Source organism: Globicephala melas, chromosome 9, assembly GCF_963455315.2.
Source record: "Globicephala melas chromosome 9, mGloMel1.2, whole genome shotgun sequence".
NCBI classification, from domain to species: Eukaryota; Metazoa; Chordata; class Mammalia; order Artiodactyla; family Delphinidae; genus Globicephala; species Globicephala melas.
This window is the reverse complement of record NC_083322.1, coordinates 54,361,425-54,387,680: the sequence shown is the minus strand read 5'-3', so window position 1 is coordinate 54,387,680 and position 26,256 is coordinate 54,361,425. Positions and strand designations below refer to the sequence as shown.

The following is a 26,256-nucleotide window of genomic DNA, read 5'->3' as shown; positions in this document are numbered from 1 at the left end:
GGTGCCACTAGAATTAGCCAGCTTTAACCACCAGATCTCCAGGTAACTGTACCATAATTCTTGCTTGATGAATTTATAATTCCTGCTTCAGTGGCACACTAATACATTGCTTCTAAATTTTGGCATTTTGTAAACTGGTGAGGTTTTAAGGACTAGTACAATTAAGAAAGATATTATATTGTTATATGTTCTTCCAAAGCAAATAACAGTCTGGCATCAGCATACAACTTCATTTTTATAAGAATTCATGGAATGACTGCAGTGCTCTGTGTAACCAAGGTTCTAATAACACTTGATACTCTTCTCAAAAGGTCTGATATATTAAAGTAGCCAAGAAGACTGGAGCCCACTTTGAACTTACTTTTGTTACAATCTTCTCCTTTTACCTGGGTTTGCTTTCTGCTTGCATAAGATTTTCCCTTTGTGTACATTCTTTAAAAAAAAAAATGCCATGACCCATCTTTAAGAATGTGACTGCTATGGACTTAACTGTGTCCCTCCAAAATTCATATGCTGAAGCCTTAACCCCCCACGTGATAGTTTTTGGAGATGAGGCCTTTGGGTAGTATTTAGGGTTAGATGAAGTCATGAAGGTGAGGCCCTTAGGATGAAATTAGTGGCTTTATATGAAAAAAATGAGAGAGAGAGAGAGAGAGAGAGAGAGAGAGAGAGAGAGAGAGAGGGAGAGAGAGGTGTCACTGTTTCTCTCTCTCTGCCATGTGAAGATACAGGGAGGTGGCTGTCTCATCAGGAAACTTGATTTTGCCGACACCTTGATCTTGGACTTCCCAGCCTTCAGAACTGTGAGAAATAAATGTTTGTTGTTTAAGCCCCGGTCTAAGTTATTTTGTTACTGCATCCTGAATAGACTATGTATTAATGTGAGGCTCCTAAAACTGATTAACAGAAACCATGACTTGGTTGATAAGACAATCCATTTATTGGTTCTGCAACACTTCTTTTCAGATGGATCTCTTTCCAAATCTCCTTGAAAAGGAAGCATATGAGGATACTGGCACTGCTGTTGCTGCTGCCATTTGCCAGGTGGTGAACTTTTACAAGACTCCACACTAATGTAAAATTTAATTTTAAGAATTTCAAGAACTTTTAAATATAGTTTGCAGAATATTAACCTAGATAACAGAGTCACCAAAACCAGTCATTTCACTTAAAAGAACTAGTTCCCAAAGTCTCCAAAGCCTAGGAATTCTTTGTTCTGTAAACATGTTTACAAGAACTACCATGTTGTTCGAAATGGAAATGACTGTGGTATTTAATACTGGGATTGTCCTTTCTTGCGACTGGATTTATGCTTCATAATGATTATCTACTAGACACAGAAATAGCATTTCTGTAACTCAAAATCGTTACCGGAGGCGTTTAGCAGAATCTTGCTTTAAAAATATAATGATTTTTCATCTTTATTCTCCCCCCTTCAAAAGGTTTCACTGCTCCTGATGTTTAACGTTATGCAAAGACGTGTTTCTGCCAATGAATATCGCCTTATGGTTATGCTTCTGCAAACAGCCTGCTGTGAGCTGATAAAGGGATTAATGCAGCCAAAATTCTTAATCTGTGAAATTACAAATTAAATTCTCATATTAAAAATACCACCCTGAGGTATTTTTTGTGGTTTTAATTCCCCTCTGGTGTTCTGCATACATTGTGCTTGTTAATGACAGGGACAAGGCTGTCTCCATTGGCAGCCTGCTGCCGAGTGATAATGTGTAGGCATTTACTTACTGATAGAAACTGGATTTAACCACTGGCTGATAAACTAAGTGCCAAGTGGGTAATAAGTCCATATTAACAGAAAAGTACTACTACAGAATTCAGAATTCATAGACCATCAAAATCCCGGCTTAAACTCAATCATCAAGTCAGATGGGATTGAGATGTCACCAAGGAGGAGTGATATCAAGTTGCAAGTTATACTGAATGGGAAAACAAGCCATATGTTTGAGTCTGACGAGCAATAAACTAATGAGTCCACTGGCATCATTTTTTTTTTTTCCAGTATGGGAAGATGTGTTACCAATTCATTATTTTTCTATAGGGATTTCAACTTTAATTTTTTTTTTAATGGGGATAGTTGTAGTAATGGTCAGTGGGTAGACTTTCAGAAAGGAAGTAGTGCAGAATATGGGATAAATATGGGCTTGGAATATATGAAATACTGAAGAAGATTTCAAAGCATGGGGGAGTAGTGGGTTAATATATCTATAGTTACTTTAGAGTAAAAAAAAAAAGTAATTAGAATTAAATATGAGGTATCAGAAAAGATTTAGTGTAGGAATACCCAAGAGTTGTTACTTGGGACTTAGTTCCAAAGTAAAAGGTTATTGTTGTCGAGGAGACTCCAATGCTATCATGGGTGGAAAAAGTCTAAGGGAATAAAGAAATAAATTTTATGTATGTCTATGGTAAGTGATGTGTACACAAGGATTAAAAATGATATATCCATCCATATATGCAGTATATTAATTTTTAAGGCAAAAAGAAAAGAGTATGAGGAGAAATATCTTTCACTGGCATTTGGAAAGAATGTATCACCATTGAACAAAAGTGTTCTTACTGCAGTAGTGTTTTGCAAAATTTCACAAGAATTTTGTTTCACACTTTGGAAGAAAGATGAGATCCTCCCAGTCATAAATCCTCCCCCAAATATTTAAAATGTAATTGAACAAGGCTGTGTAAATATGAACACTTTTGTAAAAACAAAACAAAAACCCACCCAGGAATGTGTTTTGTTTTAAAAGATCCAGAGAAGAGCTCTGTATGAATACCAAGAGCATCTGTAGTTGAAATGAATTACATGTCTTCAGTTCTTACATGTCAATTCAGCGCATTAGCCAATTGCCAACTCTGTTCGTCAGCTCACTGCATAGCAGCCCTTTTTAAGGTTATTGTTACAACCAAGATTGTCTCTGAGAATCAAATAGAAATGAATCATTCCTACTCTGTGTACTGCAGCCAGCTAAAAAATACTATATGCATAAGGCACTAAATATGTAAATCATATTTTCCTTTTCCTTTATGACTGCTCATATCATTTTTTTGGACACACACATAATCAAATACAAAGACATGCAGCTGCTGACTGCAGAGCAGAGATAGCAAAAAAGGAATCCATTTTCTTCCTGTGTCTGGTAAGCTAGCAATTGAATGGCAGGATTCCACTAAATATATACACACACACTACCCCCCTCCCCCATTCTCTCTCGCTCTCTCTATACACACACACACACACACACACACGCGCGCGCAATGCATATACAAGCATACGTAATATTAGAGAGATGCACATATAAACATGTGGACCTCTCTACATGTGTATTACACATAGATGCTAAAATCATGTCCCTGCTTCGATTGGATGTTTTGAATTTGTCATACTCACTATCAGTCAGTTCCCATAGCCGTGGGGGCAGGTCACTAAAATACTCGTGGCTCAAGGCGGCCTGTGCTGACAGTCTGTTCTTTGGGGAACACTGTAGGAGTTTGGAGGCCAGATCCTCTGCATGATTCACATAGCTGAGCCTGAAAACACAAGCAAAAAAGAGAGAAATCAGAACAAACAAGAAAATCCCCTAAGTAAGACATAAGGCTCACCTAATTTTTCAGTATTTATTTATTCCTGGCCAAGAAAACAAGTTGCCTGTTGAAAATAAAAAGAAGCAGAATTCACATTAGTTCCTAGAGTATCCGTTACTGTAAACCAGCTTTTACTCTCACTTTCCTCATTGATGTAACATATTTTACTATAAGCAAAGGATTGATATTTTCAGGATAGAATTAGGTCCCAAGGTAGAAAATTTCAGAAGATAATTTATCAAATAGTTGCCAGAATTTGTTCATAGAATATAGGTACTGCATACACATCTGGATACATTTACAGGAAAATTAATACAAAATAACCAGGAGAATTAAAATAAATCTACTATTAAATTCTCTAGTTACTAAAGTTACTTTTTCCTTTAAGAATTTACATTTTCTTACATTGAACAAAAAATTATTGGAATAAGTACCCTTTCAAATATTAATCATAATATTAACATGCAGGTTAACAAAGGGGATAGGCTTAAACCATATGGGACTGAATCAATTCAAGATGACCTTTAAAACGACAGCAGAGAGAAAATATGTGTCTCAAGATTACCAAAAAAGCAGAGGAGTAAAATCTTTCATGTGGTACTACTTTCAAATGGGTAGCAGACCACACTGTCCAGCCCAGCCTTGTTTTCCATGGAAACTCTACTTCACTGCTCAGGGCAATCAAACCCAAATAGTTAACATAAAAATGATAATTAAAGTCTTCCTAATAATGATTACCATTTATGAGTAGGTGAACATGTGTCAAGCGCTCTCCTAGGCGCTTTTCACACACTCTCCTATTTACTATTCGGACAAGATAACTCTGTTTCTGTCTAACAGCAGGGGGAGCGAAGTGGAAGTCAGAGAAGGTAATGGTTTGCTCAGTTAGCAGGTTGAGCAGATTCAAACCCACCCAGTGGTTTTGCATGTGCAAAGCTCTCAGGTCATTCCTAAAGGCTTTTACCCACAGATTCCTGAGTTTCTACAAGATGAAGTAAGTACAGTGACTCTTAAGCACCCAGAAGAATGTGAAGAAACGTTGCACCTGCTAGTGGGTATTCTTTCAAAAGCCTTGAAGCTACAAAACAAGCCATGAGCCAATAAACATCTTTTCTAGTGACCAACAATTCTCTCCCTTCCCCTCCTCAAGCTACTCTTTAGCATTGATTTAAAATTGTTATGGTGTGGGGGGAGGGGGATGGATTGGGAGTGAGGAAGAGGAAAGTAGGTCATGAATTTGGGCAGAGGAAGAAAAAGGGAGAAGAGCGAAGAAAAATATTACTCCAAAGATCCAATCTAAGAGACCTTCTCCCTAAATCTTCATAGGTGAAGGTCTCACCCATTGGTTCAGTGTCTGGCTGCTGTAATGCTGTTTTTTAAAAAAACTGATCAGTATCTTGGTTTTAAATGTCTCTACCTGGCAAAGAGAAATTTGTCTACAGGAAACGGAGGCATTCTTAAAATTCTGTTTTCTTTTTTTTCTTCTTTCTTTCTTTTAATAGGGTCCAGGGCCATCCAAATTATTCCTTCCTCTTCCTAAGACTCTTTTGCTATTAAATTTTTTTCATTAATATGTTTCTAAATATCAAATGCAAAGTTTGAGATAGGTAGACTTCATGGCAAAAACTGCACTTATATTGAACATACAGTTTGTATGTAACCATGGTGAACACATTGGTATCCATTTTATACAGCTTTGATAAAACACAACGACAGTGCCAGCCAGACTGAGACTAGATCTAAGTTTTAGGCCTGACTCTGTTAAAGAGTGATGAACCACATTATGTCTGCAGTCCTTCCAGCTCCAACAAGCCGTAAGTCATCCTTGAAGCATGGTTTCACTATTTTGAAGAATTATAAATATTTAAAGTTGTATTTGTTTTTGCAGTTGATTGTTGATCACATTTAGATTTAACACATATAGACCTAAATATAAGGAATTACCAAGAAGACATTTCCCCTCCCCCAAACTGACTAAACTTGTTAATAAAGTCAATAAAATAATCAAATGCTTATTTGTGCTATCTGGTTTATACATAAACATCTGAATTATCACACAAAATTTTAATTTAGAAAGTTTGCTATATCTTGCGATGTATGGGGTTCTTTTGATTTAACCTGCTTGGTATTCATAGTGTTTCCTGAATTTGAGGTTTCATGTCTTTCATCAATTCTGGAAGAAGATCTCAGCCACTACTTTCCGAATATTGCCTTTGCTCAATTCTCTCTCTTCTGTCGTTTTATAACTCCAATGTAATACCATCTTATTAAATTTTCCATGTCTTCACTTGTTCTTTCATATTTTCCATCTGTTAGTCTCTCTGTTCTCCATTCTGAGTAATTACTTCAGAGCCATCTTCTAACTCAACTAACTCTCTAATCAGGTGCATCTAATATGCTGTTTTCCTTATTCATTTTGTTCTTATAAGTTCTTTTAAAATCTCTGACAAATTTTCATTTTCAACTTTAATGGTTTCCTATTTAAGTTTTTAATTTGATCTTTTATTTCTTTACAATATTTTAAATACAGTTTTGTTCTATGTCTGATAATTCCCAATAGCTGAAGTTCTGGGTGAGGTGGAGGAGTCCAGTTTTGTTGCTTTTGCTACTGACTCTCACTCACAATGACTTTTTCACGTTTTATAATTCTGGATTTTGGGCTCATGCTTGGCTTTGATAATCTGTGGGAGTCTTGAAGCACCTGGGTTGAGACTATGTTCTCTATAGGGATTTTCTTTTGCTTCTGCTAGGAGCGCTGGAGCTCTCTCAACACCTATGTACTCCAAGTTCTTTCTGTTGGCTTCTGAGACCAAGTGAGTTATGTAAATTTAAACCTAAACTTGTAGAATTCTCAGGGGAGTCTTTTTCATCCCCATTCAGAGCCAAGGGCAACACAAACAATTGTCCTTGAAGTCTCTCTTTGCTGGAAGCAGATTTTTTCTTTTTTTTTTTTTTAGCCAGCCCATTACTGGCTGAAGTGCTTTGAGGGTCTTGACTCTCTGTGGGGAATCTCAACTCCTATGCCCTCCTAACTTTCTCAGGCCCAAAGCCTTGATTCCCGACCGTCAAGCAGCTCCACGTTTCTGTTTTAGCAATACCTCGAGGGCAGCTGCAACTTCAGCACTTACTTATCATTCTGTTTTTTTCATTCTTGGCCCCTGGAAATTTCAGTTAATTTCTTCTTGGTTCAGCTATGCATATGCATTTGAACGGATGTGCTTGTATTTTATCCAACATTTTAGGTGATTTTTAGCAGTAGCAGAAGAGACTGTTTTTCCCCCTACAGATAAATATTTATAATCTCTATAATCTAATTAGTTACTATAAAATCATCCACACTTACAGTTTTTAGGTCTTTCTCCCTGGAATAAGCACTAAATTGGCGGTGTTGTCTTGCTTCTTTTTTTTAAAACTAATTCTTTTAGGTTACCTCTATTAAGTCTCAAAAACTAGATAACTGAAGTTATTTCAGGCTAATGTTCCTTCCTTCACCACTTACTTTATAGATGACACTCAAATGCATTATCCTAAGTGAAAGAAGCCAAAGGCTACACACTATATACTTTCATTAGATGACATTCTGAAAAATGCAAAATTATAGAAACAGAAAAGTGATCAGTGATTGTCTGAGGCTGGGGGTGGGAGGGGTTAAGAAAGGGGTCCAGAGAATTTTTTCAAATGGCTCTACATCTTGATCAATAGGAATGGAGATCAGGCCATCTAGACATGTGAAAGGGCAGGGGGACTGGTCAAGGAAATTCAGCACAGGGAGCAGTCTGGAGAGATGGGGTGTTGCAGGTTTTTCACAAGGAACATTCAGACATCAGGGGTGGAGGCTGGCCCTCTGTGAGTGACTGTCACTGGGACTTCTGTGTCCCAGGGGAGCCTCAAGGGATGTCCCAGCAAATGAGGAGATGCAACTGCTAATGGTGAGGCTCTCCTATGGATTTCAGTGCTGGATGCCAGGTCACCGAGTAGGGGTTGGCCTCAGGCGGTCAGAACTGTGCCTGTCAGCTCACAGGGTGAGTTCAGCCAGCTCTACGTTCCTGGAGGTTCACATAAATGGGGAAGGGTACGTGGGACAGAAACCTTCACGTTCATTCCATATTCATTGTTTTTTTGTGTGTGTGTGGTATGCGGGCCTCTAGCTGTTGTGGCCTCTCCCGTTGCGGAGCACAGGCTCTGGACGCGCAGGCTCAGTGGCCATGGCTCACGGGCCCAGCCGCTCTGCGGCATGTGGGATCTTCCTGGACCAGGGCACGAACCTGTGTCCCCTGCATCGGCAGGAGGACTCTCAACCACTGCGCCACCAGGGAAGCCCCATATTCATTGCTTTTAAAAGATGTTGTTTGCTGTTTGTGGAAACTCCCTGGGAAAAACCTTAAGGAATTTAAAAATTATAAATCTGTATGAAAATGAAGAGAAACAATCTCTACTGAATTCAGAGTATGTTTGTGGAGAGAATCTTATCAGTAACTTTCAAACAAATGCTTTTAATACAGTTGAAAATAATAGTATTCTGCTATTCTAATCATAAAAAATTTCATCGTTTTCCTAGTCCTTATCTATGTAACACACACACACACACACACACATACACTTTACCTGAGTTTTTTAAAAAAAAATATGAAAGAATGTAACATGAATAGCAAAAACAGCTTTAAACCATGACTATAGAGCAGGATATTTTCTTTATTCCTTGTGCAGGTCAGATTTTTGTACCTCAGAAATGAGGAAGATGGAACATATGGTCATTAAGGGTTGTCTAGCTCTAACATTACATGTCCTCTGATCTAGGAAGAACCTGAGTGTGAACTGGAGGCAGGGAGGGTGAGCAGAGCCACACTGGCCTGCCATCGCTCACCCAACACAGCTCCCCTCTCTGCCATCAAGGCAGTGATCCAACAGTACCTCTCACTTGTCTTCACTCAACCTGTCAACTAAATGCTTTAAAAGGTCACCTAAGTTTCTAAGCCATCTTGAAAATAAAGAGCAAAGCAAAGTCAAAGTCTGTTGCCACACTAAGGAAGACTGTCAACGTTGGGTAGAGAAAACTGAAAGTAGAGGATGAAAATGGTGGCACGAGAAAGAGGAAAAACTGGGCAATGGCAAGCCAAAAAGGGCATTTCCTATGAGGCACGGTTCCTGGTACAGAGTGGGGACATGGCATTTGATGAATGGCTGAATTTTTGATTGAGAACTGACTATATTAATTTTTATACTTACAAGAGGTTTTACTTTACCTGCGACACATGAATTTAAAAGTAAACAATCATTTTGGGGTAAAAGCATCTTAAGGTTAAATTCTGGTCCCTAAGGAACATCTTCAAACTATACATGTCTCAGAGGATGACTTTTTTTTTTGAAGTGGGAAGGAAATTCATCCTTGTCTTTTTAAAGTTACTTTATAAACTGGGACTGCAAGGTTTTTTTGTTTGTTTTTTCACGTTGTAGTGCCAAAAGACTCCCTCTAAAACTGATGATACATCTGCTTGTAGAACTAAAACAAGTTACATTTTGTTCCTAAAAGTTGACTTGTAAATATGTCTATAAAAATCTTCGCTGCGATTTATTAATATTTTAGCTCATGAAAGCTGGACATAAAGGGTAGAGGTGTAGCAGGTTCAATCTACTTATTAAAGCATTCAATGGAGATACTGACTTCCATATAAAGGCTTAAAAGGAAATTAATAAAAACAACAAAACGTTCTAGAATACTCCTCACTTGCAATTTATGATGGGAAAAAACGACATACACTGTGGGCCTATGTCTGAAGCATAAGAGTGTGCTTTGTCTCACAGAGTTGGAAATAGAGCGACCTGGAGTGAAAGATGAGGAGGGTCTCTATATTCATGCTTTACTCACTGTCACACTCATCACAGAGCAAAGACAAATGGACTGGGTCCTTTTATTTGACAGTGCACATTTTGTCTCTGTGCCAAGGATGCCAACATGGGCACTGGCCACTGGGTTAGACAACAACTGATCTCTTGAAAATGATTTGTGAAGAAGTCCACCCACCAATAAAAACAAGTCTGACTGTTTCCTCAACTGTACCGACTAGAACTGTCAGATACAGCACTCTTGTATATATATATATATATGAAAAGCTAAATGTGCATTTAATCACCTTCTTGTCAAAGTTCTTAGAGGGAAGACTGCAGTCATAAAACCACTCTGATTTTTCAAAAAGTGACTTATTTTTAAAAAACAGGCTTGAATTTATTCATTTTGCAAAGAGGGGCCAGTAATTGGTCAAGCAGAAGATGAAGGGAATCCCTGACACTGGAATAAACTCCTGGGGAAAATAAAGACTAATATAAGGAAAGATTTAGGTCTGTGCAGTGAATCTCAAGTCCAGGAGCTGGGCTGTGTAATGAAATGAGAGGCAAGACTCTTGGGTATGTTAATAATGAAGACAGAGTTGTTTTACACTGAGACTTTCTTTGTCAACACACTGCTGTTAAAAAAAAAAATTAATGAGAGTCCTCCCCTCAAGGTAAACAGGTAACATTTTTATATTAGCTTCCAAAAATAGGTTGTGTTTTGTTGTGCACAGAAAATTGTTCAGTTCTCATTCATTTATTCTAGCTAAACTGTTTAATAACACAATCTCCCTGGAAGACACTCATTCCCGTAACAGTCAGCTTACTTGATTGTTAAAATTCTATATCATAGTGCTACTTGTAGAGTGTTCTACAGTCTACAAAGTGTTTTCACACATATTATTTTATTTGATCCAGATAATCAAAGGGCCATACTTACAAAATGGAACATACAGAAATTTCTGACTCTTTAGTGCCGATTACATGTCATGCCAAAGATTTATTGTATGTGTATATGTGTACATACATATAGAGGTAGATTACACACACACACACACACACACAAAGCCGTATGTTACTCAGTTTGTAAAGGGATTATTGGATTACTTTAAAGTTGTTTTTAAAGATACCTTACATGTTTCTGTATTTCTCTCTCTTCCTTTAATTCTGAACTCTATTGTTATAGAGACTATTCTTTCTATATTCTTTTTAACACCTCCAGTGCCCTATATTAAATAAAGACAACAGGGAGAGTCCAGCCTTAATGTGAACAAGATGAATAATCCCCAAAGCCAGTCATACTAATCTGCACTGCTGGGTCTTTCCTTCAGATCTAACCCTTACTCAACACATAGTTGCCCTTGCAGAAAACTCTATCTGGTGGAAAAGTACAGAAAGTGCTGTAGAGCCCTCAGCAGGGTGTAAATGAATTGAGCTTTTGAAAACGCTAGCACTGACACTCTTAAGAGTATTATAAACTGCCAAAAGGTGAGCAGAAAAAGGAAAACACTAAATTCTTGCTTTGGATTTCAGAGCTCAGCTAGATAAATTTCCTAGCTTTGATTTTATTTATTATAATTTTCTACCCTCCCCCCAAAAAAGACATGTCTTTGAATGTTTAAGTTCAGTCTGAAATCAAATGAAGAGTGGTCTGGCTTTTAAAAAATTGGCTAACTTATGCAATTATACTAGCCTTTTCCATGTGCTAATACGGAGCTATAGATTTTCATATTTACATCTCATAAATCTATAGATGCAGATATTATCATAAAATATTCACAAAGAAAAGCTAATATAAGTGAACTTCTTGTTATATTCTTTTCAACAAAAGCCCTGTGTATTTAAACTTATTTTCCACAAAGGTGGATCATGCTTGCATGCAACTTGCTTATAGGAAAGAAACAGTTAACTGTTTCACTACATTGTTTTTGCAGACTCCACTTTAATCTCCTTTTCAATTCTTCTCCAGTACCTAGTAGCAGTGATTTTTTTGAGTTGTAAAAATTGTGTTTTTTAGTAGCTTATATAAATCTAATCACTTATAATTCTACACAACTATATAATGTAATTAAAAAAAATTCCTCTAAGATTTGTTACAAGCTGCCAATCACTGACATTTTTTATATATAGGAATAGCACAAACCTATCAGGCATTATACCTATATTTTGGAAAAGGTTCCCAGATTTTGTTGACTAGTGATCATATGATTCTATATTTTTGTTTAGTATTTTACTTTAATAATGTGGTTAACAGCAGAAGAGGCAAAAATAATTACTTTTCAATCCTCTGACTGAAGGACATGGTAAAAAATGATGTATCTTATTTCAGTAAAATAAATAAATAAAATACAGAAATAACAATTAATCCTTGTAATCAGGATAAAACTTACAGAATATTTAAAACAAAATCAGTGTATAACATCTTCAAAACCCAAAGGATGTGCATTCAACAGAATTGATTTCCAACTTCCCAGTTACTTTGTTAACTGTTATATCCGATCATAAACACTAGACCTTCCTAACGACATGACCTTCCCCCATATGGAATTCCATTGTTAACTAAAGGACATCAACAACTCAAACTTTCTGACTTCTGGATACAGATCAGGATAAAATTAGTAGCCCTCTCCTCCACAGGACTGCTGTAAAGATTGACCTTTTCTTACCATAAGCTGTTTAAATCAATTAAAAGGATCATATAATTTCACAAGTTTTCAAAACATTTTTAGTAAATCAAGAGTGAAGCAGAGTAAACTGTTAATCAGTTTTCTACCCTTGTGATGTTTTTGATATTTATGTTATTTAGAGAAGAGTGATTATCCAATTTTCCTGAATTCAAAGTGGTTGATTATAGCACTGTTTCATCTGAAAAAGACAACACTCATTTTTTGATGATAAAAGATTGTGTCAAGAATTTAAATTAAAATCTTCATCTATCAAAAAAGAAATCAATCCACATTAAAGTTTAGCAATGGCTTATATTTTTACATTTAAGATGAATCAGTTACAAATATTTAGTCCAATATGAAAAACATTTTCACTCTAAAAGACTCCTGCAAAGTAGTTTACCTTACTGGTGCATCAATATTAGGGTGACTTGGGTTAATGGAAAATGGTAACTTCACAGCCTTTCATGCCTCTGAAACCCTAGAGAAGTTACAAATCTCATCAACAGAGGCTGGTTTTGGAAGGTGATATCTGCTTCACCATAATGGAACGGGTGTGTCCTTTGACTGTAAACAATGCTAAGAATAGCTCCTGAAAGGTATAATTTTGTGTGATATTATTTCACCAAAAGAGAAGAAAAAATATTCTTTAATTCTGAACAAAACCTCTTCAAAGTTTACCTCTTCAAAACCTCTCAATAAACCTTTCACTGAGAACTGAAAATATAACTTAGTAATGCAATAAATGCCCTAACAAATATATCAGATTTTTCACTTAATGCTTTTTACAGGCTTAAACAAAATGGACTAAAAGGAAATCACCTTTTACAGTCCGACTCCTACAGGAAGAATGCCTTGCTGTTATGCTTTTTAAAGAAGGCATGGTGAATTTATATCAACTTTGGCAAATCTTGAGGCATGATAAAAGGAAGAAAAATACCAGTGCAGTTAACATTCCACAGAACTCTTTCTTCACATGTTTATTTCCTTAGAGACTGGACATGATCCAAGATAACAAGAAAAATGTAAAAAGGAAAGTTTATTTTTTAAGGCAAACAACACACAGTTTAGCATCCTGAGCTGATATAGAAGGGAGAATGTTTCCTTACCCCTTAAAAATAAATAAATAAATAAAAGAATTGTTGTCTTGTAGGTTAAAGATATTAGATGGTTAGGATTGGAGAAAATCACCAAAACCAGTTCTCCCATTTAAATAAATATGAACGAAAATTCAGTTAGATCAGAGCTTATGGGTTATTAAAGTTTGGTTCTGGGCAAATGAAAAATATATTTTCTGTGGACTATCATTTCAGCTTCTTTATCTTGTGACATTGCATCTGGAATTTGAAAATATATGATTTCATTATGATACAAGAAGAACTGGCCTGTGTGTTTATGTGTAAAACAAGACTTGGATTAAGACTGAAGAGTTGGGTGTCCTCTACAAGGGCCTGATGATCTTTAGGAAGAAAAGTCAAATAGCTTTTAATACTTACTGCTCCTACAAAGGAGCCTCCTATCTTCCCCGTCACAGACTTTCTTGTAGGCTGCACACTGAACCAACTACCTGTTGAACTATCTGATTTCCCTTGATTATCACAAAGGACATGATCAGCCAGCAAATGACACCCTTGTTCTAAATACTATGGGAAGGTATACAAAGGAGATGAAGCATCTATTGAGGATTTACTGTGTGCTAGAGACTTTTCACAAGTCGTCTCCCTTATTCTGCATCCCCAGCTATGAGATGAACATCATTATCCCTCCTTATAGATGAGGGAACTGAGGCTCAGAGAGGAGAAGCCATACAGCCAGAGTCACACAGCAAATGAGGGTAGAGCATGTTATGTGCTTCAGATGCAGATGCTCTCTTCTCTGTATCATCGTTCTTAAAGCTCTGTTTATATCTTTTTTTTCCTCATTATAAAAGTATGACATGATCATTCTAGAGAATTTAGAAACATATAAGAGAAATCCTGAAACATATAAGAGAAAATAAAAACATCTCATAAGTCTATAATTCAGATAAATGATTTTTTTATCAACTTGATGTTTACTTCTATGTGTATAGGTCTGAGCAAACACATCATTTTATTTCTTTGTAATTTTTATCACGGTGTACATTTTTTCCACATAAAATTTCCTTTCAAAACCTGCATTTAAAAAGCTCTCTTTAAATTCCTAAAAGTCAAACTTAAGCCCATATTGAGGTCATATTAGTTTCTGGGGTTCAGGAATCCTGAAACAGCTGAACTGGGTAGTTCTGGCTCAAGGTCTCTCACAGGGTTGCAGTCAAGGTGACGTCCAGGGCTACAGTCATTTGAAACTTGACTGGGCCTGGTGAATCCACTCCTAGGTGGCTCCCTCACATGGCTGTTGGCAGGAGACCTTATTTCCTCACCATGGGGGCCTCTCCCAGATGGAGGAACTATTCACATGACATGGCAGCTAGCTTCCCCAGAGTCAGTGAACCAAGAAATAGGGAGACAGCTAAGATGGGAACCTCAATCTTTTAGAATCTAACCTTGGAAATAATGTGCCATCATTTCTGCCATATATTGGTCACCAAGACCAATCCTAGTAGAATGTGGGAGGGACTACCCAACGGTATGAAGACCAGAAGACAGGGACCACTGGGGGGCCATCTTGGAGGCTGCTAAACCATAATGATGATTATAGAAGAGATCTGGGTTTTTTTTTAAACTGTGGTAAAATATATGTAACCTAAAATTTGCCATTTTAAGCATGTTCAAGTGTACAATTCAGTGGCATTAACAGCATTCACAATATTGTTCAACCATCACCAATATCCATTTCAAAATCCTTTCATAACCCCAAAAAGAAACTCTGTACTAATTTAGCAACATATTTTTATTAAAATAATGTGACAATAATACTAAAGATAATTTTTGTAAAGTAGAAAAACAATCACCCAAAATTCTGTTACCCTAACACAACTATTTTTATCTCTTATATTACATTTCGATCACAGTTCACAATTTTAGAGTTAATATGCTAGTATGCATAAAATTTTTTATTCTGCTTTTTTCAGAGAACATATGAAGCATTCCCTGTGTTTTCAAAGTCTTCATAATACTGTCCTAACATTGTTGTGTAATATTCCACTGGGGTTCATGAACCATGATATACTAAATATTTCCCCATTCCCTTAATCTTGGTTAAGTTGGTGCCAAGTCTTTTTAAATAGTTTAATATACAACACAGTAATGAGCATCTTTGGGCAACTAGGTTTTTACTCCATTGATTTGTTTTCTTGGGAGAAACACTAAAGAGTCAGATAACTAGGTCATAAACTTAATTCCCCAGGCTTCCTATATCGGAAGTAACATCGCAACTGTAGCCTACAAGGCCTTTCCTCACCCCCTTTGCCTCCAGTCTCCAATCTCATCTCCTCTCACTCTCCTTACACTCACTACACTCTTACCACCTTCATTCTTCAACACATATTTCTTGAGCACCTACTATGTGATGGGCTCTGTCACAGGTACAAAGGATATAAAGGTAAACAACATAGTCAAAGTCCCAGCCTTCATATGGCTTACAATTTTCCAATGCTATTCCTCTTTTTAAAAAGAAATCATACTGCCATGTCTTCATGTACTTATCACTCTCTGAGATTGCTTATTTTATTACTTGTTTATTTTCCTAGATACTCTAGAAGGTAAAGCCCGTGAGAATGGGAACCTCATCTGTGCATTCCCAAGCACCCAGAACTTTTAGATGATGCCAAATCATATTTCTTGAATGTGCCACAAATGAGTATCTTTACAGCTTTTAACGTTTCCATGAAGTTTTCTACATTATTTTTCAGTTTACAGTGCCATTAGCAGTAAATAAATGCATCCATTTCTCTATAACCTGACCAGCACTGGGGTTTAGGAAGGAGGAGGTTATGGATCTGGGGGAACGGGTGCTAACGAAGGGCTGTTCGATGGACAGCATAGAAAACATTGAAGCTATCTTTTGGCTTTTTAAAATATTGCATTAAAATGTAATTTATCTTGATTACTATGTTTTTTTTGGAGGGGGGCATCACCTTAAATTCTGAACCCAAGCTGAGTACCTTAGTTGCCTCATCCTAGCCTCAGTCCTTCTGTGAATAAAATGGCAAATGAGGGATATATTTACAGATTTGCTCTTGAGACTACAATATAATTGAGGACAGGGAAATAGACTTTCTAAAATAAGCTGAAATGTTACTATCAGAAAATGTAGAGAACTATCTGAGAGCTATTTTCAGGATTAAACGAGATAATGCGGACAGAGCATTTAGCATGGTAGAGGCACATCTATGTGTACCATGAGCAAGTGCAGCTGTTGATATTTATAATAAATATTACTGCTGCTGCTCTACCACTTCTATGCATGTAAAAAATTAAACTAACCCTACTAAATGCATAAAAGGAGTCTATTAAGACTATAATATTCTTTCCCAAATCAGAGTATATCCCTAAAACTCCTTTGGTAGGAAACACCTCATTGGGAGACTTACAACTAATGGAAAAAAGAGGAGAATCAAAGTTATGAGTAAATTTATACAAAAAAGATCTCATAATTTTTAAACGCTCACTAAAATAAAACAACGAAGAGCACCTTAAGTAAAAATATTTTCAGTATTATGTTACATACCTTAAGATGGAAACGTTTTCCTGTTAGATAACATTGCAGGATCTGCCTCTTATTTTAAGATTTTGTAAATGTGTTTTGCTGTGTTACATACCAAGGCATACTGCCTTCTTTGCCAGTCTCCCCCTTACTGACTATATATGTGTCCTCTTTCTAAATGCCCAACGTCTTCCTTGTTTTATGGCTCACCATATGGCCTGTCTTATATGTCTTGATTTCCTTCTGCCTAGCAGCCCTAGGGTGCTGACCTCAATTTCAGATTTATCAAGACAACAAAGTGAAAACATTTCTGCTTCTCTACCATCCTCATTCCTCCTTTCCTCTTCCCAACCCTACTGTTCAAATGATCTCCAAGTAGAGTGACTCACCAACATCTGAACCAGGGCCCTCAGAGCTGTAGAACATCAAGCTGACATGTACTAAAATACGGAGTAACTACAACGCGTGTTTGGAGAGGGATTACTGTAATTATTTACGTGGCCAGGGCTGATGCTAAGGTTAGTATGAAGAAAACATTTTTTTGGTGTGCTTGTTTTCATTTTGAGGTTCAAGACCTGGAAAATGATTTATCCTACTCTGTGATGTAACGTGTGCTACAAATATGAGAGCCATCAGAGGAGAGATTTTTTAAATTTTTAGAAAAAATATTTCATATATTTCCATCCAAAGACAGCATTTCCTCCTACATTAGAATGCAATTTAAGGAGTGATTTTTTTAGTAATGAACCTGCAGAGTGAATTCCAACTTGAGAAGAGTTAAGAACTGGTACCTTACATTCTTCTCCTAGTTCCAAGCTCTTGCCTTTTACCCTTCATTTTCTCTCTCTATACCTATATGAACCTGCACATGATTGCATCACTATTATCAAATAGTCTAAAGTGCTTCTGGAGGTTGCAAATGGCTGTTCTCAGCATAGTTACTAAATTAGAGAGACTTTAGTCTAATGACTTCCCTGCAGATAACTCACATGTCCATTAACAGGAAGCTGACCAAGTCTTAAAATGGCAGGGAACTGGCTTTGTGCACAGGAGTCCAGTCTTAAAGCTCATTACTAACAGAGTGTTGACAAGAACTTCATGATCCCTTCCTATTTTGCTCTCTTGTGCCCTGTGGTGTGGGGCTGCCTAGCCTTTTCCAAGAGGCTGGTCTCTTAAAGAATAATGTGGCTACCAATCATCCTTGCTTTCCTCTCTCATCATGTGAAGAGGTTGTGGATCTGGGGGAACGGGTGCTATAAAGACTGGTTTGATGGTGAGCATACAATACGCTGAGGCTGTCTTTATTGAAAGTGAGCACAGCTTTTGGGTTGCACATTCCTTTATTCTTGCCTTTAACTCTACATTTGCCTCTTTATAGAAAATGATTTAAAATGAAGGGTGCCATTCCATATCCATTTGGGCTTAGAGGTCCCCCAAATCGGCATAATTGCTGAGCTGTTTATCTTCTTGAGCACTAATTCTATCTTTTCAGCTGAAATAAAACTAAGGTAAAGGAACAGAATTAAAAATCTGCATATTTATTATCATCTGGGGTCCAACTACTTATATGTGCCAGGTATATGGAGGGTGTTTTCAGTCATGTCTCTAACATGAGGTAGAAGCTAGTGGCATGACACAAATCATTAGGAAAAAAGTCTGCCATGTCTTAAAACCAACAATATCAGCATACTGTGGAAAACTAAAACATGCATTTGCTGATCATGTGTAAAAATATGGAAGCATTTAAAAAATGATTACTTGGGAACTTATAAGAAAATTTAAAAAGAATATTGAGGTCACTTTAGAGTGGATGGAACAAACATAGGCTTTCTTTGTAGTCAGTGTAAATAACTGTTGCATATGTATATGGGGGAACATTCCAATTTAAGAAATATGCTAACTTGTGCCAAGCTTGTATGCAGTTTGACACATTTTAGCACGTTCTCAAGTTTTATTTCTATATTTAGGAAAAACCAGATCTAGAGGTAACAGAGCTTAGATGGTAAAATGGCCAGTGCCCCCAGAATCAGTGCTGTCCAAATGCCATGCTTTGAAACTCCATTCTGGATACCCAGGAGAGATATGTTCAATATTCAACAAAACTGAAGAATTTGAAAATTGAAAATGTCTCAGATGTTCTCAGAGAGAGAAAATCCTTGGTCAGAGTCAGAGGATTTGGATTTAAGCCTATAGCTATATGAGAAAGAAATAAGCGAGAGAATAAAAGCCTGGGCAGTAGGTTTTTAGCTGCAAAATCTAATCCCCCTCACAATATATTCTGGTAAAACATTTGTTATAAACTGATCAGAAGTTATGCTCTATTCTGTACTGTTCAATTTGGCAGCCACAAACCACAGATGACTATTTAAATTTAAATTAATTAAAATTAAATAAGATAAAAATTCAGTTCCTCAATTGCACTAACCACAATTTTAAGTTACTCAATGGCCCCATATCGGACAGTGCAGATATAAAACATTCCTATCAATGCATAAAGATCTATTGGACAGTACTGCTCTATATCTTTCAAAGATCTGCTGCAGCTTCCAGAAATTCTAAAATTAAAGAAAAAGAACTGTGTAGTTTATACACTGGGAGAATTTATTCTTCAGATGAAGCATAGAGATTGGATTGAGAAAATCAGTGAATGTAGCTATAGAGAAGAGGGCTAGGTCAGGGATTACTCCAAAGGTTTGCCGGCTGGTAGGAGAAAGAGCCTAAAATCACGATGGGTGGAAGATGTCCCCGTGGAAATGTGTTTCACTTCCTTGGGAAAAATAAGAGACATTAGAATTCTTTCAGCATTACAACCTAAACGTAAGGGACATGTAGCTGAATTCTAAGAAAGGAGAGTAAAGCCTGATTTGACTGCCAAATAAAATTAGAACTGTGGGTACAATTTAACCTTCAGTCAAGGGTGACAAGAAATGAGAGATAAATGGAAAAATCCCATTTGTATTCATCTTTATAAATATAATGATGTGCTTAGTTCCATTTGGAGGCAAAGGCATGGAACCTGGTATAATCCTTAATTAAATAGCCTCCAAGGTAGCTGGGCCAATTCATAAAAATTGTTGGCCATCCAAGTAGATGCCCAAACTGGCAGATGGGGCAGCCAATCAAACCATGGGGCAGCACTGATTTTTCTACTTGAGATAGCTTACTTGCTTTGCTAAAGGGGGGGAAAAAAAAAATCAGTTGGTTATCTCACATATGTTATGGAGATAAGTAGCTGGCCTCTAACCTTCCCCCCCACCCTGAACTTGCTGCCCTCTAGAGGCCACATGAATATACACATATGTAAAGATAACGTATAAATAAGGTTCAGTTACATCCAAATTAATAGGATATGATGATCCTATTAATAAAGATATGGTGAAAAAGAGGGGAGGTGGTTGATTATATCTATTGTCTGAAAGGCTTTAGGATAAAGATGAGAAACAATCAACATTTATAAGCCTCTAGTAAGCTTTACCTCTTCAGCTGACATAAATATGAGAAATCATACATAGTTCTGTAGTCCTATAATTGAATTTTCCTGGAGAAACTTAAAAGTATGTCAACAGTCATTTTTCCTTTGTTTCAACTAGGGAGGAGAGGGTGTGAAAGAAAGAGGAAGAAAAATGGTTGATGTGGTTTGACTGCTTTTACTAACATCTCCAAAGCTTATCAGTTTTGATCTGAAACAATATATTAAAACTTGGCCCTGAGTTGGGGAATAAAAGCCAATGAATTTAAGGAATATACATGATTTTGTCCCCGCTAAGAGTTTAATCTTTTAAACCTTGGCTGCAGTAAAGTGGTCAAAATCTGGCCTAAGAAATGAGAACTACCCTTCGTCTTTACTTCAAATCAATTCTTTCCCAACAGTCATGCCATAAACACACACACACAGCTGGTATGTTTATTGGTTTAGTCACTAAAGGATTTAGCTGGACAAACATCACAAAGATGATGGCTGATTTAATTGAATTTATGATCAAATGTTTTCCATTGCAGGAAGAGTGGGAAATCACTTATGGGAAATTTGAATAATTTAAGGGAAGTTCTCTATTTGGCATTATGTTTGTATATCAGGTCTTGAGGGATTAAATTCAGCTGAGGACTAGATGAGAATTCACATACAGATATACAAAGATGTGCTGTATAATAATGCAGTGAGGGCCAGAATACTGATCTCTTTGTGTTAATACTTCTATTCATTTATATCTCATTTATGGTCTGGGTAATAACATCCACACACATATACACTCACTATGAGACTTCAACTGTAAACCACCACTTGATTTTTCTAATATCCCCAAAATGTTGAAATGATCTAAAAATGCTCTTTTAGGTAAGACAAAAAATAACTGATTTGTAGGACTGTATATGTGTGTGTGTTTAAGGCATTTTAATGTATTTTGTTTTTGTCAAAGACAAAATAAAATCTATTGTTAAAGTCACTCCCATGACGAATATAACATGGGAGTGACTTTAACAATACAAAGTAACATGGGACTTGTGCCTTAGGGTATGGACTTGGCTCAGTGTCTGAAAGAAAAAAGCAGTTTCCTTTGGTGTCCCCTACCCACCTGCTTGTCAGTGATGATATGTGAACCAGAGTAAGGCTATGCTCCCAGCCTTTATTCTCTGTGATTCTAGAGATAAGTCATCTACCTTCCCCATTTAGGAGCCATAACCAACAAGGATAATTACCTTTAGTATCACGAATGAAACCCTCGGGGTCAAGTGGACACCCAAGCTCTATGCACCTGGTTTAGGCTTACCCATCAGTTCAGGTACAGAGTTCGTGTACATGTATGGAAAAGGTCTAAAAGATGCTTTGAACTTGGTAACTGTTTGTCTAAGGGCTTCTTTCAATTTAATTAGGAAAACTGTCTAATAGATGTGTTTCAAGACTTAGGGTAAACCACACTTTTACATGAATTATGTACAATGCTATTTGCTAACACATCACTCTTAGGAAGGAACTGCTGGAAGAGGAATCTTGTTTCTACACATGAAATATTTTTTAAAAACCATCTGGTGACCGAGAAATTCAGCACATGCTCCTAGAAAGGTAGAAGGAATATTCCAGATGTTTGGGGCCCCTGTGTCACAGCGGTATTCATGTTCAAGGACAATTACTTATCTCAAAATGAATGAAATAGCTGGACTGGCAGGAGAGGGCAGGGCATGCCAAAAACCAGAAGGGGGATAAGCTAACATTCCTCACAATAATCCTGCCAAGGGTCTTAAAGACGGAAAATCTGGGCTCAGATTGGCTAGTGAGCTTCCTGAGTATTATATGGTTCAGTACTGGATCTGTGATTGGAACTTGGCCCCTATCATACCAAAGCTTATGTTACTTTCAGGTGTTTTCTTGCCATTTGTAGTAACAATGAGCTTTCTCAGGCATCTTTCCTCTTTTCTATTCTTTCTTGGTTTTTATCAACAATATTTATTGACCGTGTATTTTTACAGGGTCAGTAGGACCAGTGTCTATACAGCAGAAGTCAGATGCACTTGTCAACATGAATAGTTTATTAACTGTATCTTCACAATGAGTGGAAGTTGAGCCCCAGTTTTATAGAAAGTCTCCCCAAAGTATAAGGAGGACCCCCTGTCCCCACAAATGATTGGGCCCCTCATCCTATCCTAATTTTCATGAAAATCAACCAAGGTAAAGTGTGGAGTGGGTGACAATGGATACAAAAGATGACATTGTTGTTCAAATCATCTCTCTCCAGTGACGACTTATGCTTGTCTTAATTCTGAGGCTGACAATTCACCAGATTCATAAACATTTTCTTAATCAAAAGGAAATGATAAAAATAAATGTTGAGGAAAGGGATCTCACAGCCAGTGTTATTTTAATAAATAAAGAGCAGTAAAAATTTCTGCATTTCTGTTCATGCTTCAGTTTTTTTAAATGTGGAAAATTTCAATGTCCGGAAGCTGAAGAGTTAACATATGTACCCAAGGGGCCCATGAGAGGCTTATTTATGAAATGGAGCTCCTCTTGGTAGCATCTTGTATGTGGTGAAGGGGAAGCTGAGACTTTTAGTATTTTCTGAGCAGAGTTAGGGGAGATCAAGGGGGCCGGGAACAACAGCAAAGAGGTGAATTCTTCAGGGAGTTGAAAAAGGGTAGACAGCTGTGTGTCTAACTCCTAGCAGTTCCCCGCGAAACGAGAGAGAGAGAGAGAGAGAGAGAGAGAGAGAGAGAGAACAGGAGAAGGAGAAAGGAATGGAGTCGCCTGAAATAGGCAGTGCCCCTCAAGAAGGAACACCATGGCTCTTGGAAGCGAGGGGGAGGGGAAGGCATGTCTGCTAGGTGTTCTCTGATACCTCCACTATTCCCTCCTCAGATTTATCTCTTACTGGGTCCTCCAGAGCTATTATCTTCTCAGAGTGTTTACAAATAAAAGACAGAGGTGAGAAGCAAACACATCAAGCAAGATCCCCAGACACTTGAGTGCAAAATGCAAGGACTCTTGAGCATAGAATTTCCAAAGCATCGGACACCCACACTTGTATTACACTGTTGGGCACCTAAAATAAATGGATAGTTTACCTGTTGATCTACAGTTGTGCTGCCCAATTTGGTAGCCACCCACGGCGACTATTTACATTTAAATTAATTAAATTTAAATGAAATTTAAGATTCAGTTCCTAAGCCACATTTCTAGTGCTCAATAGCCACAGGGGGCTAGTGGCTGCTGCCCTGGGTGGTGAAGATACAGATTTTCATCAACAGAGAAGGTTCTGCTGGACAGCACTGATCTAGAGGGGACATAAATATCAGGCCAAACTTTTACCATCTCAGAGACTATGAGCTTTCCTGAGAATAATCTCTTTGTTTCTCTCTACGGGGGTGGAAAATGATTTCTTCCTCATACATAATTTTGAGCGTAGCTAATGTGAACCAGGCAACGTGGAACCATCAGAATCAGGGGCCTATGCTTGTCACCTGATGGGCCAGAGATCAGGCAAAACGGGCTGTGTCTGACCTGATGAGGGCTGGGTTCACCCCCTCTGCTCTGCCTCACCCCATGCCTCCTCACTGAGTAGGAAACCCCACTACAACTCGTGAAAAGCAGAATGGCCCCAAAGATGTCCTCTCACCCATCCCTGAAGCCTGTGCATATGTTACTTTCCAAGGCAAAAGGGACTTGGCAGATGTAATTAAGGTTACAGACCTTAAAATAGAAAGGTGAACTTGGATTATAGAATTTAGAAGCAGAGAACTTTCTCCTACTGGAGGCAGAAGAGATGGGGCAGAAGGGGAAGAGAGAGACTCGAAGGATGAGAAACACTTGTTGAACTGATGCTGCTTTAAAGACGGAGGTGGCAGGGTGATGTGGAATACACGTGGCCTTCAGGAGCTAGGGGAGGCTCTCAGCCGACAACCAGAAAGGAAACAGGACCTCAGCCCGACAGCCATAAGGAACTGAATTCTGCAAACTATCTGAATAAGCCTGTCAGCAGATTCCCCCAAGAGCCTCCAGACAGGGCCCAGGCTACCAATACCTTGATTTTGGCCTTGTCAGACCCAAACCAAAGAAACCAGCTAAGCCCATGTAGGCTCCTGCCCAATAGGAGATGATAAATTGTGGCAATTTGTTATGGCAGCCACAGAATACAAATGTACCATTTTATATTGTGGAGAAGCAGAGAACTTCCTCAGTTCACATATCTAGCATCTGTTCTGGGGAACAGTCTGAGAAAACCTAATTCTATCGTCCTTCTTTCAGGGAAACGAGCAGCCCAGCTGCTCCTGGAAACTCTGTGCCGCTTCAGAAACATGGTTGGGTTTTATCCCTTAATGAGCTGGATAGCAGAAGGAAGGTTTTAGCTGCACCAGAAGTGTGTACTTCTGGATGAGGAGTCCAACACATAATCTGAAAGGATGAAAAACAATGGCTGTTGCCAACTCCCAAGCCTGGCACGTACTGCCAATTAGTAAGCGAGAAGATGGATAGTTTCTGCCTATCAGAAGGGGAACAAAAAACTCATGCCTGAAAGATAGCAAACAGCATGGGGCCTGCCCTTGGCCATCACCAGGGGTTATTAATGTCAGCGAATTCTTTGCTACGAAAAGAAAAACATGGACAAGAAATCTGGCAATGACACAAAACGACAGAGCATAATTTCCTGGGGCAGTGGGAACTGTGTGGAATGGGCAACAGATCCCACTATCAGGGTCTGTGTGGGTGGCTGGCAGGCCTGTCATCTCCAGTACTTAGCTTGTCACAAACCTGCCTCTATCCCAATGGCACATTACCCAGCAATTACCTAGGACAGGCCCTAGTTGATGGTGTGGGTGGCCAGCCTGCTGCAAACACTGTTCCCCAGGAGAGAGGAAATAGGTTTGTACTCTAGCCCAGCAATGAATGATGTCAGGTCCCAGAAGAGATCTCCCGACCCAAAGTCACAGTGAGAACAAAATAAAGTCAGGTAATGATAAGCCCACTTGAAGATCAGGGTTTTTTAAATGATATTTCTTTCACAAGATTCACTCTGGGGCATGCTCTCCACGTTGTAATTCTCAATAGCACTAATCATTCGACCTCAGCAGGTTTCTTATTTCAAGCTCTAAAATGGAGACAATAATATCTGCCCTGACTACCTCCCAAGATTGGTATAAAGATATGAAGATGTGACAACATATGTGAATCCTATAGAGCAGAAGGCCATCCGATGGTTTACTACACCCCTGTCAAGCCAGGACTATGGATTAACAAGTATACGTCAGGCCTTTGACTAGGTACGTCTCGCGTGTTATCACATTTATGCTGTTGCTACTGTTAGTGATCAGGGTTAGAGCTCTGGCAGATTGTCCATCTCTCTCTTGGACAGCTTTCTCTTTGTCCTCCTGGCATCTGCCTCCAACCTGTGTCTCTGGACAGACCTTTATGCTGTCTTCTTTGACTCCCACCAAAGCCTGGAAAGCATCTCCTGTTTGAGGACCTCCTCTTTTTCCCCTTCAAGAATCCACTCTTCAATTTTCTAGAATTGCTCTCTGTTCAGTGGCAAGGGGTTTAATAGATCAGATAAACATCACACCTACCCAATGCTTTCAGTGACTGAACTAATGATTCATTCTTGTGAAACTGAATGATCCAAGAAATTGCTCTGAACTGCGACTTTTAAGCAGGCAGGTGAGACTTAGGGGCTTCCAAACAATACCCTGTGTGGGTGTCCAAGGTCAGGACAAGAGACTGGCTTGGATCTGATTGTCCAAGTGTTGAAAACTATATTTTCAGGGGTGTGGTAAGGAGCTACACCCCACGTAGCCTCCCAATGCTGAACTCAAGTCCCCAGAGCTGGGCAGTCGACAATTGCAGCTCCAGCTCATCCTCTGAGTGAAAAGAAAGGAATTCCAAAATGTCTGCTTTACTGTCTGCTTTAGAGCTTGTCACCCTCATAAATCCACCCCTAAAAAAGTGCATGGATGATGTAAAGAATAATTTCTTTGAAAATATGGTGAGAAGAAATCTTCAGGCACTAAATAAATTGAAACTGTTACTTTGAAGTAAACAGAATTATAACAAAAATGA

The 26,256-nt window shown here is 38.1% G+C and overlaps 1 protein-coding gene across 9 annotated transcripts in view; it reads right to left on the bottom strand.

Annotated features, from left to right (window-relative positions):
• Nucleotides 1–26,256, bottom strand: part of CDK14 (cyclin dependent kinase 14) — a 716,216-nt gene that overhangs the window by 83,047 nt on the left and 606,913 nt on the right. For all 9 annotated transcript variants that reach the window (XM_070046334.1, XM_070046337.1, XM_070046335.1 and 6 more), the window contains one exon: nucleotides 3,401–3,540. In XM_070046334.1, coding sequence (XP_069902435.1) covers nucleotides 3,401–3,540 — 140 coding nt within the window. The remainder of the gene's footprint in view (nucleotides 1–3,400; nucleotides 3,541–26,256) is intronic.